This window comes from Lithobates pipiens, unplaced genomic scaffold (assembly GCF_037356315.1).
Source record: "Lithobates pipiens isolate NorthernLeopardFrog02 unplaced genomic scaffold, aLitPip1_a1.2 Scaffold_25, whole genome shotgun sequence".
Lineage (NCBI taxonomy): Eukaryota > Metazoa > Chordata > Amphibia > Anura > Ranidae > Lithobates > Lithobates pipiens.
Genome location: NW_027507787.1, coordinates 149,264,537 through 149,278,013, shown reverse-complemented (window position 1 = coordinate 149,278,013; position 13,477 = coordinate 149,264,537). Strand labels below are relative to the sequence as shown.

General features: G+C 42.2%; 1 protein-coding gene across 1 annotated transcript in view; it reads right to left on the bottom strand.

The window, feature by feature from the left end:
* CCDC186 (coiled-coil domain containing 186) overlaps positions 1 to 13,477 on the bottom strand; it is a 143,128-nt gene that overhangs the window by 51,518 nt on the left and 78,133 nt on the right. The window contains exons 7-10 of the mRNA XM_077454981.1: positions 10,566 to 10,670; positions 7,469 to 7,567; positions 3,739 to 3,825; positions 3,389 to 3,531 (exon numbers count right to left, since the gene is read on the bottom strand). Coding sequence (XP_077311107.1) covers positions 3,389 to 3,531; positions 3,739 to 3,825; positions 7,469 to 7,567; positions 10,566 to 10,670 — 434 coding nt within the window. The remainder of the gene's footprint in view (positions 1 to 3,388; positions 3,532 to 3,738; positions 3,826 to 7,468; positions 7,568 to 10,565; positions 10,671 to 13,477) is intronic.

Below are 13,477 nucleotides of genomic sequence, written 5' to 3'. Positions count from 1 at the left end.
TACTTACCTAGGTGGATGCAGCATCAATCCGATACTGCATGTGTCCCTCTGCACTGAGAACCAAGCAATCAAAGACCGCCGATGGCTCGATTCTCACAGATCCCTGAGCGGAGAGCTGCTGACTGTCAATCAACAGCTCTCCGCTCTGCTCCTCCACGCTCCCTGGAGTGCTGAGCTGTGGAGGAGGCGGAACGGCCATTTCAGGCTCTCATCGGTTCACTGAGAGGCTGAAACAGGCACCTGGCAGATCCAGACTTTGTCGCGTTGACGTGGTGCCTGGACCGATTCCAGTGACGTCAGCAGAGAGCGGACTTAAGACCACTCTCTGCTGAAAACAGTTCACAGGAGGGCAAAACTAATTGCCCTCCTGTGACCCATTGGAGAAATACAGCCAAACAAGCTAAGGCTGGGCTTCTCCTTTAAATCTGATCAAATCAATCTATAATTTTTTTTGGATTTTTATCAAATTTATTTTAATAAAATGCTTTTGGAGTAAAAGATAGTTTTCCATTTAAGATACATTAAAAAAAAATTGTTTATTCAGCATGAAATGGAGCTTAGTTATGCAGCATGAGGCTGTATATTCTGCAATTGTTACATTTTTGGTAAATTCATTCAACGAATCCAAGTTCTGCAAGCTGAGATAACATGCACTGCATTGATGCATTTACAAAATGTCACAGTAACCATGAGATAAAACAAAGTTCAGGAATATTCTTTTATCCCATTGTTTTGCAAATCTATGTACACTAAAAACTGTATGATATATTGCTGTTTTACTAACCTGACATCTTATTATTCTAAATAGGAAACCTTCATTTTGTTTGCAAATATTAATGATTCAAACTACCAGCAAGAATGAGTCCTTACATTTAAAGAGCACCTGTTACTTCAGATCATTTGTGACATCGCCTTTTAGCGGGCATCCACTCACCTGTTGCCACAATGTCCTCCACCTTGTTGTGTCACTGCCACATCACCAGATGTCCCATTAAAGTAAATGAGACTGTCGGTGAGTCAACAGCAGGTCAGAGGAGGCGCCACTGTGGGACAGAGATGACAGATGCCCTTTAACCATGATAATTTAAATCAAGCCTTTTTACTAGTGATTTAAATCAAATCCACCCTGCTTGCCAGTCCAAACTATAATAATTCTTGAATGATTTAGGATTAAAAATTACATTTACAGGCAAGATTTACTGCATTAATAACCATTGGTCATCTGTTTACGGAAATGTATTATTTCAACCTTGTGGAAGAAACCAATTTTTTTTTTAAGTGTTTGTAAACCCTTACCCTAGGTTCACACTAGTGCGGGCAGTGCATCCCACCTTTGCTCGGGCTCAGCAGCCCATTCATTTGAGTGTGAAACGCACAAAAAAAAAAAAAAAAAGGCACATGCACCTTTTTAAAAATGCAGCCGCAGGGAAACAACATGGTCTTTTTGATCATGCGGTTTCCCTGTGGCTCTCGCACACTCGATCGCGATGCAGGCTGAGATGTGTGGAAGTGCCATTCAGAATACATGGCAGCCCCATGTGTCTCACAAGAGCAGTGAGATTTGGCTGCGTTTTAGGGCAAACAATGCGATTCCTGCAACCAAGAAGCATGGTGCAGGCTAGTGTGAGTCTAGCCTAAAATATACCCAGTGAAGTGACTGGCCTCAGGTGATGCACAGAGATTAAATAAATCCTCCCACATACGTTGTACCTGTTATCAGCAGTCTTCTCTATATCCATTCAAAATCCAGAATTTATAAAGCGTCTGAGTTCTGCGAAAAAGGGGGCGGAGAGCTGACATTACACACTGCTGAGCTCAGCAAGGGGAGCTCCAAGAGCGGATCGGAGGTCTTTGCCTCTCTATCACTGATTAAAGACCTGAATTTTTAAATCTTGTCTAAGCTTTCAGAAGAAAAAAAAACAGGGGCAGAGAACTGAAGTTACACTCTGTAGAGCTCAGTGAAGAGAGGAGAGCTCCTACATATACACACGCACACATTTTATACATATATATATATATATATGCGATCGTGAGCATAGCTGCCATCCTGTAGCAATAAAGCTGCTATAGGATGGTCAGCAAGTTGGAAAAAAAAAACTGCAGAATTGTTATCTAAAAGTATGAAGTATAGTGGATGAGATTAGCAGAAAGAAAAGAAAAATCGTCACCGTCTGCAATCTTGATATTCCCATGACTGCAACAAATTAAAATGATACACATTTTATGTGGCCCTCAAACCTCTCCTGCAGCTGTGGCAGCCCCCCTCATTTTTTGCCCCCTCCTTCTCTCAGAAGTCAGCAGCAGAGAGGACAGAACTTCTCCGCCAGATTCTGCGCTTCTCTGTGAAACCACAAAGAGGCTGGTCTTTGACCCACCTCCCCCGCATCAGCAGTCAGAAGCAGAGAGGAACACAGAACTCCTACAGATCCTGCGCATGTCTGTGCAGCCGCAGCACACCCCCCCCCACCCTGCACTTTCTGCTCCCATCTCCTCCCAGCAGCAGCATAGGATGGGGGGGAGGGGTGCTCTGTGATGTAAGGGTGGATGGGGGGGTCTCTTGACATATGATGTAAGTGAGGTTGGGACAAGCCTTACAAATGCAACCGGTCCGTTTGAGGGCAACCATAAAGCTGACAGGACCCTTGAGTTAGACGCTTCTACATTAAAGCTTTAAAAGAGAACTTCTGGAATCAAAAATAACAAGCAGTCATACTCGCCTAGATGGCTACAGCACTGAACCCAGCTGCAGCTGTCCCCCGCTGCCTTTAGACCAAGAACAGAGTAATCAAAGTTCGCTGATCGCTCAGTTCTTGCTCTCCAATCTGCAGAGAGCTGAAGACTGTCAGTCAGCGGCTCTCCTCTGCCCCTCCAGTGCAACCCCGGGCTGTGGATGGGGGCGAGAGTGGCTGGCTAAGTCTTCCAGTGGCTTGCTTAGAGGAAGAGCCCGCTGAAAGGTCCAGGCATTTGGGTGGACACCGACTGTAAAGTCTGGATCGATTTGGAACCTGGTCTGGCTGAATGACGTCAGCTGAAAATGGACTTTAGCCCACTGTCAGCTGAAAAATGGATCAAAAGGAGTGAAGAACGAAGCACACGCCTGTAAACCACAGGAGACATAGGGTATGCAGTGAGCAAATATGGCTGCTCTCATGCACATAGATACACAAAACAACTTTTTTTATATCAGATTGGTAATATTTATACCAACCTAATCCCTTAAAATCACTTTCCTTCCCCTTTAAATACGATGGTTGGTATACATTGTCATGATTCACACTTGCTGTACGACACATATTTACATTCGTTTTATACAGAGCATAAGGCACTTTTGATTTTGTGAGGCTGGACTATGGATTAGGCTGTGTGGGTCAGGACGAAAGTCAGATACCTTTTGTGCCGCTCTTCCTGCTGATCCACGACCTTTACTCTGTCCTGTAGATTCTGGATCTCAGCTTTCTGCCTGTTAATAAGTTCTTTGTACTTGGATAATTCTTCCTCTGTCCGAAGCCGCTCAGCTTCTAGACACTTCACCTGAGTGACAGAAGACAAGTGACATATCCTTCATTTTCTGTGGATCAATATCATATTGTAGACATTCAACTATCTCCCATGTCATTTATAAACGCAACAAATAAAAATGTAATCACGACTGAAAATTCCACTGAAAAAACAAAAAAAAACATTGAAAGTGGTATGACAAGTGGTATGACAAGTGGTATATATGCCAGAGACAGCTACCTTCGTTCGTAAGGTGCGCAGTTCATCCATTCCTTCTGTAAAAGTTCTTTTCAGATCATCCAGCTCCTTGATTTTTGCCTGATGAACCTTGGCAGGGACAAAAAAAAAAAAAAAAGTTTTAGCTGAGACTGCAAACAGAAGATTTTAGAGACATCTTTTCACAGACAGATCTGTATGCATTCCAGGCACACAAAGCTGAACCTTCACACAGTCAAGTCAACAGTTGCTTGGTGGTCCCATAGGGCTCTCAGCTGACTTTACAAAAAAAAAAAACAACAACTTATAGCTGCCTCTCATAACATTAGATGCTTCCTAGATGCATACAGCCAAGCACAGATTGCCTAATTTATAGAATATGTATAGTTATCTATAATCTGTTCTGTCTTTGTCATATGTAGTGTGGCTCACTGCCATGGCACAGAAATCAAATTGCCCATTCACTGGTTAGCGATGCTGGAGGACAGCCGTCACTGCCTCTGGTCTGGGCAGCAGGAAGAAAGAACTTGCTTCCAAGTAGAGAAGAACCCAACTCCAAGAACTCATGTCTTCTGGCAATTAAGCCATGCGGAATGAAAACGACAAATACTTGGACAGAAAAATGGGCAAATATTGGAGTGAAATGGGTCGTTTAAAGCTGAACTCCAAGCAAACAATTGGTTAGCATTAAGATCTGCACATTTCATTCACTAATTTCCCTTCCTTTTTTGCCTGCAAGTCTCACAAAGTAGTAAAGTGCCCTATGACAGTCATTTCTTGTGTATATGATTGATCACAGCAGCTTGCTTCATATCTACAGGGTGACCAATTGTGTCATCACTCCATCAGCTTATGTTATCACATCTGCACAACACCAAGTGTATGAATAGATTGCTTTACTTTATTTATAGCTTGATCCTACAGAGGGGAGTCCTATGCTCCTCTGACACTGCCTTTGCGTCTGCCTGCACATCCGTTCACATTGTGCACAGAGCCCTGGGCAGCAGGAGAGAAGCACTCGTTACGCATTATTCCTCACCTCCCTTCACTATTCCCAGCTCTGCCCCTGCTCAGCAACCCACATTTCTTTATTTTAAAGTGACACTAAAGGCTTTTTTTTTTTAAAGCAACAAATATATTAAAAAAACGTACCTGCTCTGTGCAATAGTTATGCACAGAGTAGCCCCGATCCTCCACTTCTCGGGTCCCCCAACAGCGATCTTGGCTCCTCCACCTTGCTGAGTGCCCCCAAAGCAAACCAGTTGCTATGAGGCATTTTGGCATGCTCGCTCACAAGCCATGCTCTGTGTCCATAAGAAACACAGAGCAGGTCTCGGCCCCCACTTGCTCCCTAACTGGCTGTGACTGATAGCAGTGGGGGCCAATGTCTCTGAGCCAATGAAGAGGCAGAAAGCTGGGACAGCAGCCACTCTCGTGCACATTCCTGGATCAAGATCGGGCTCAGGTAAGTATTGGGGGGGGGGGGGGGGGGCTGTGGGTGAGCTGCATGCTGAAGGTTTTTCAGCATGCACACACACACACTAAAATTTTAAATACATTTTGACTTGATATACAAGCGGCGTCATGTCACAACTCACTATAAAAAAAGAAGAGAGGTGCCTCAAAGTGTGGCAATATGGTTAAATTTAATGAAGGTACAACATTTAGCAACTCGCATGGTTGAGGATTAAAAGAGGCACATTTAAGTATGCAGACATCAAGGGTAAAGCGGTTCACATAGATCATCCTCAGCACTGCCATCAATCCCTTCCACGCTGCTCTCCACGAGGGTAGTCTTCCTGGTCACGATTGCAGACTGAAAGCGGTGAGACCTGGCAGTGCGGAGGATGGTCTATATGGACAGCTTTACCCCAGATGCCTGCATACTTGGATGTGCCCGTTTTAATCATCAATCATGTGAGTTGCAAAATGTTGTACCTTCAATAAATGTAACCATATTGCTACACTTAGAGGCGCCTCTCTTCTCTTTTATAAAAGTGTAGCACCTGATGGATTTTGCTTCCAATTTCCTTGTGGAGGCTGCCATCACATTGCTATAATCTTTTTGCGTGGACTATAAAACTGAAAAACCTAGGAATAAACGGTTGCGGAATGAATCATTACACACACATACAGCATCTTACAAAAGTGAGTACACCCCTCACATTTTCGGAAATATTATGTCTTTTCATGTGACAACACTGAAGAAATTACACTTTGCTACAATGTAAAATAGTGAGTATACAGCTTGTATAACAGTGTAAATTTGCTGTCCCCTTAAAATAACTCAACACACAGCCATTCATGTATAAACTGCTGGCAACAAAAGTGAGTACACCCCTAAGTGAAAATGTCCAAATTGGGCCCAATTAGCCTCCTCCCAGTGTCATGTGACTCATTAGTGTTACAAGGTCTCAGCTGTGAATGGGGAGCAGGTGTATTAAATTTGGTGTTATCCTTCTCACTCTCTCATTCTGGTCACTGGAAGTTCAACATGGCACCTCATGCCAAAGAACGCTCTGAGGATCTGAAAAAAAGAAGAATTGTTCCTCTACATAAAGATGGCGTAGGCTATAGGAAGATTGCCAAGACCCTGAAACTGAGCTGCAGCATGGTGGCCAAGACCATACAGCAGGTTAACAGGACATGTTTTATTTAGAACAGGCCTTGCCATGGTCGACCAAAGAAGTTGAGTGAATGTGCTCAGCGTCATCCAGAGGTTGTCTTTGGGAAATAGACATACGAGTGCTGCCAGCACTGCTGCAGAGGTTGAAGGGGTGGGGTGTCAGCCTGTCAGTGCTCAGACCATACACCGCACCCTGCATCAAATTGGTCTGCGTGGCTGTCATCCCAGAAGGAAGCCTCTTCTAAAGATGATGCACTAGAAAGCCTGCAAACTGTTTGCTGAAGACAAGCAGACTAAGGACATGGATTACTGGAACCAGTAATCCATGTCCTTATTTGGCTCAGATGGTGTCAAGTGTGTGTGGCGGCAACCAGGTGAGGAGTACAAAGACAAGTGTGTCTTGGCTACAGTCAAGCATGGTGGTGGGAGTGTCTTGGTCTGGGGCTACATGAGTGCTGCCAGCACTTGGGAGCTACAGTTCATTGAGGGAACCATGAATGCCAACATGTACTGTGACATACTGAAGCAGAGCATGATCCCCCTTCTTCAGAGACTGGGCCGCAGGGCAGTATTCCAAAATGATAACGACCCCAAACTACCACTGCCTTACTAAAGAAGCTGAGGGTAAAGGTGATGGACTGGTCAAGCATGTCTCCAGGCCTAAAACCTACTGGGCATCTGTAGGGCATCCTCAAATGGAAGGTGGAGGAGCGTAAAGTCTCTAACATCCACCAGCTCCGTGAGGTCGTCGTGGAGGAATGGAAGAGGACTCCAGTGGCAACCTGTGCAGCTTTGGTGAACTCCATGCCCAAGAGGGTTAAGGCAGTGCTGGAAAATAATGGTAGCCACACAAAATATTGACACTTTGGGGCCAATTTGGACATTTTTACATTGTACTCACTTTTGTTGCCAGTGGTTTAGACATTAATGGCTGTATGTTGAGTTATTTTGAAGGGACAGCAAATTTCCACTGTTATACAAGCTGTACACTCACTACTTTACATTGTAGCAGAGTGTCATTTCTTCAGCGTTGTCACATGAAAATGTGAGGGGTGTGCTCACTTTTGTGAGATACTGTACATATATACATACACACACACTAAAGTCAGGAACATTTTGGATTTTTACCTCCAGGTTGTCAGTTTTTTCCTGCATCTGTTTCTCTAGCTCCCCTTTTGTGACCCGGAGTTTAGCGTCCAATTCATGGGATTTAATTTCCTCCGACTCCTAAAGAGAAATAGGATATACATTTGTAATATAAAACTCATGCTACCTAGTTCAAAAGACATGACGTTATAACAGCACTGTGACTAGTGAATTCCATAAACCACAGATTCAGATTCTGTACAGCAATGCTTCATCCTCACAGGTGTAAAAATAGAACTATTGCCTCCCAGTAAGAAAAATAAAATATGAGCTGCAGCACTTAATTATAAGAGCATCTGTACTTACAGTTTTCTCTTAGTTCCCCAGCAAAGCCCCACAAATGCACACTGATCCTGCCAGTGGAGTCCATCTATTGCAACCTCCTGTGATGGGGTGGCAAAGCTGCTGCACTGCTCCTGAATTCAGAGCAGATTTATCTATCAAGTAGGCTTTGCCTACTTGCACTACAGCAAAATGAAAAAAAAATCTTGCAAGGGGCATAGCTAACAGTATTGTTAGCGCTTCCATTACTGATTGCTCACCCCCTTCACTGTGAGCTGCAGTGTCTGGGAGGGGGAGCGCGTGAGATATAAATGAAGGAAGATTTGTCTCACTCAGAGAGGGTAAAGGAAGTTTTTTTTGTTAACTTTAGGAGGCTTGTGCAGATAGTAACTGGAGTTGGAATTTTAGACTTTCATACAGGAGCCTTTAGTGAAAGGAAATGTCGTCAAAGTTACCTGGGACTTTCCACACATATTCCAGTACATCCAGCAGGGGTACACAATGAAAGAGTTTAAGACAAAAACTAAAAATGTTTTATTTTTGTTGTACCATAAAATCCTTTTCTCTGCATCCACTGAAGGATACAGCCGTTTCTTTGGATCATGGCCAATGGGTTATCGTGCCACTTACAGGAATAGGATGCTAGATAACCCCAAAAAAATACTCAACCTGCTTGCTTGTCGGGGCGTTTTCATGCATTTTTTCGGCCATTCTACAAGCTTTTTAAAAGCTGAAAACACTCAGGTGTGAATGCAGCCTTAAAAATATAGCCAGATCGTTACACTGTGAGTAATGGGATGCCCCAAAGCTGTGCCAGAAACAAAGAGGGTGGGCTCAGAGTTAATCAACCAAACCTAATAAAGAACCACAACCCAGCAGAACTCTAATTACTGCCTGCAAGACCTTACGGCTGAGACCAGCATCCGTACAAGTGGAAATGTCAACTTTGTACAACTTGGTAAAAATGTGAACAGATGACCACATAGCCGCCTTGCAAACCTGAGAAACACAAGTACAGTGATGAAAAGCCTGGGAAGCGCTCAGAGCCCTGGCAGTAAAATTTTTAGGTTCTAATGTCTAAGTGATATGAAAAAAAACTAAGCTGTGTGTTTCAGATAGGAGGGTTTGGATAAAAGCAGGGGCCGTCCCCAGGTAGCGTTTTTTCTGCAAGTGGAATAATCCCTTATTTAAGACATAAACCCCTTATTCAAGACTTAAAGATCCAACTGTATCTTTCCATAAACTGAAGTAAAATAAAATCTGTGTCTTATGTCCGTCACTGTGTACCAAATTCTGTCCGACAAACTGGAGGAGAGGTGAAAAGTCACAGAAGATTTGGAAGCTGTAATTCCATCCTTCTGTGGTGGTGTGGAGCTTGAAAGTGATCAGAGAGCCAAGAGGAGCAAGAACAGCACAGGATGGTTGCTACTTGAGATTACCTGGAGAAGCGGTGATAGGGAGGCTGTAACACAAACATTTATGGGCCTTCAGAAATGCAGGTCTGGCGTTTCCGGTGAGTGCTGAATCTGATGGGCTTAGGTTAGTAATTTAAAGCGCAGTGGTTGAAATACTGTTAGGCTCGGTTCACTGCTGCCATGACTTGGAATCCGTCTTGTGAGAACCCAAGTCGTGTGACATGTGAAATCCCATGTTAATCAATGAAAGTTGTCCTAATTAGCACTGCTGAAGTCACTCCGACTTTAGAAAAGGTTCCTGTACTACTTCAAGGCGACTTCTATCCGACTTGTGCCCATAGACTTTTATGGAAATCGCCTCCAAGTCAGATCCTTATCCATATTGATTTGGATCCGACATTACAAGAAGATTACACAGGCATTCCCTGAAAGTCGCTTCAAAACCACATAAAGTTGTACTCAAGTCGCCAACAAATTGCCAAGAAGTCATCTGAGTCCCATGGTAAGTCACGTGACTTTAAGGTCGCAGCAGTGTGAACCAAGCTTTACTGTTATTACCCCGGAGTGGGTGGATGAGCTGTGGCTGGACACCAATAATAGGGATTTGGGTTGACCTGCAAAATCCTTTTCTTGTAGTACTTCACAGGACCTTGGGGATCTTCACCTCCATTATGATGGGGTAACACTGTTGCCTTCAGGTGATTGGGCATTACCAAAAAAAAAAAAAAAAAAGAGAGAGAAGACGATAGGAGGTCCCCCCTCAGGCAAGGTTTTTGTTTTTATAGCAAGCCATAAACCGCAGAGGCAGAGGGAGTGGGATCCTCGTGTCCTGTGATATACACCAAGAATTTTTTTTTTACAGGTAAACCAAAAATCCCATTTTCCTTATCCTACATCTTAAGACACATGGTATCTGAAATATGGTGAAAACCTCCCCAGCAGGTACAAAGAGTCTAATCCTTCCACACTGCATTCAAAACTAAAAGACAAAAGCTTTATTAATGGAATGTCATAATCTTTCCCCGTCAGTCATTTGCATCCCTTCTAATTAAAATCCTTCTAAGAGGAGAATTTTGCTTTTCATGTTCAAGGTAGGAGGCATCTGAGACGTGTTTGAAGGTAAAACTCATGACTTATGATGTCATGCACACAGACAATGCTTTTCTCATGTAGCCATTGACTGCCAAGAAATGAAAACTACCCTTTCTTGCAACCATAGCTCTACCAAACCCTTGGCTTTACACCACCAAACCGCTCACTCTAAATATGCCCTGGGGCTATCTACCCATTTCTCTGGACCACTAAACAGCAATAAACTTTCAAACACCCATGCAGCATGAATATATAGATTCAGGGCAGTGTGAATAATCAAGATATCATACCTGGTAAGTTTTTATTATCTCCTGGCAATTCCGCCGCACCTGATCTGCCTCCTCTTTAGCTTTGTTTAGTTTTGTTGTTGCATCTCGCAATTTATCTTTGGTTTCCTGTAAAGTAAAAACAGAATTTTTTTTTACACCATTCAAGTGGACCTGTCAGTACCTTGAATGTTTACCTTCCCCCACCTCCGCTTAATTAATGATAAACGCAGTAAGGCCTTAGCTAGTAGCAATTCATCACATTCAGTAACAAAATGCTGGATTTTTTTTTTGCAACACTGAAGACATTTTGCAATTTCTCCAAGCCACTCCATCAGTTCTAATGAGTGTCAAGAAGATGCTTCAACATTTATATCCACACAGGTAGCAAAGACCTTACTGCAATCACCACGGAATGTGTCCAGACAGATGCTGATTGTCCAAGAACAGGATAAGGTGTAATGGTTGTGGAACCACTTCTAAAGGCATGAGGAAGGCCATCTATGACAAGCTGGAACAATCATCCCCAAGACAGGGGTAAGGCCATCAACACCAACTGTCTTCCACATACATATAAACCAGTTTTAACCTCTTTATCCCAGTGATATAACAATTCACACATTCAGCTATGTAAATCGACATGCTATACTGCTTAGGTAAAACTGGCAAAAAAAAAAAAGCATATATGGGGATTTGTTTTCCAACAAATTCATGTGATATCCATATCAGTTCAAAGCTTCAACTACTATTTCAGTAGAATAATACATTCTAAGGTTACTCTTGATCTTTTCACCAGCTAGTATGAGGTCATTTCTTGTGTTCTTGATCTCCACTTCATCTTGAAACTGGTTCACACCTATACAGGTTGCAGTTCGCATATACCAGGTGCATTATGCATTTTTCAATACACGTTTTTAATCCATTGAGGTCTATGGAACCAAAAACCAGAAAAAAAAGTCCCATGAAGCTGCACAGCTCTGAAGGCAAGAGGGGGTCCAACCCAGTACTAGTAAGGGACACCTAAAAGTGGTGGGTGAGAGTACATCTCCAGTACATCACTGTCCTCTAAGATAACACCACTAACCCAAAGAGAAGAGTTCTCTGGTTTCTATAAATAATTTACATTCCTGTACATCACTGTCCTCCCAGACTCCTCCACTAACCCAGATAAAAGAGTTCTTCAGGCTTCTTTACAGGATATATACTCCTAAACATTATTCTACCACACTTCTCCACTGACCCAGTCAGAGGAGTTCTCTGGATTCTATACAAGATCCCTGTTCATCATTGTCCTCCCAGACTTCACTGTCCGAGATAGGAAAGCTCTCTGGATTCTATACATGAGATACATAATTCCCCCTGCACTTAACTGTCCTCCCAGATTCCTCCTCCGACACAGATTGGAAAGATCTCTGGATTCTACAACCCCATTTCCAAAAAAGTTGGGATGCAGTGTAAAGTCAGAATGCAATGACCTACATTTTATTCACAATAGAAAATATGTTAAATGTTTAAAACTGAGAAAATGTACCATTTTAACCACTTCAGCTCCAGAAGTTTTTACCCTCTTCATGTCCAGGCTATTTTTTGCTTTTCGGCAATGCACTACTTTAACTGTCGATTTAGCGATCATGTAACACGATACCCAAACAAAAATTTTATATTATTTATTTATTTTTATTTTTTAAACACAAAGTTTCTTTTGGTGGTATTTAACCACCACTGGGTTTTTTATTTGTTGCGATATAAACGAAAAAAGACTAAGAAAAACTTTCTGCTAAAAAACCTATCCAATAAAAAAAGATCTAACTTCAAAAAAAAATTTAGGCTAAAATAATATATTCTGCTACATGTTTCTGATATAAAAAAAAAAAAAAAGGCTGAAAAATAAATAAAAAGTTCTGCTATAAAACCTATCCAATAAAAAAAATAAAGAAAAAAAAATCTCTGATATAAATTATATATATATATATATATATATATATATATATATATATATATATATATATATATATAAAAGTGTATATTGATTGGTTTGTATGAAATTTATAGCGTCTACAAACTATGGGGTATATACTGGATTTATTTTATTTTTTTATACTACTAATAGTGATGATCAACGACTTAGATTGGAACTGCAATAGTGCGGCGGTCAATCTGACACTAACTGACACTGAGGGGAACTGACTAACTGCCACTGACATCACCACTGCCACCAATACAGTGATCAGTGCTAAACATATACATGGTCACTGTACCAATGACACTGGCTGGGAAGGGGTTAACATCTACAGCACTCAAGGGGTTAATTAAGTTCCTATGTGTAATGTGTGCTTTTTTACTAATGATCTTTCACTTTCTCATCCCTGTTTTGCAGATGGTTCCCTGTGTACAGAGCTCTGTGCTTAATGTCAGCACAGCGCTCTCGACTGTGAATGTACACAACCGATCAGCAAGTCCTGGCCATGAATCATTGTCCAGGACTTGCTGACAGGCTCCCGCTGTGTACAATCACAGAGAGAGCCAGCCAGGGGGTATGCCCTAAACCTGGAAGTAGGCAGCGACGTACCAGTGCATCACTTTGCCTTAAGCAGCCACCCATCCACAGTATAATGCGGTCCCAGTGGTCATTCAGTGGTTAACCACTTCAGCCTTGGAAGGATTTAACCCCTTCCTGATCAGAACACTTTTTGCGATTCAGCACTGCGTCGCTTTAGCTGACAATTGCGCGGTCGCGCAACGTGGCTCCCAAAAAAAATTGAAAATCGCAATAAGCGTGTGATTGGTTTGCGCAAAAGTTATAGAGTCTACAAAATAGGGGATAGTTTTATGGCATTTTTATTAATAATTTCTTTTTTTTATATATATTCTTTATTTTTATTTTTGACAATTTATACATATACATTTGTACAATTATTGAAAGGAAACGGTTATAT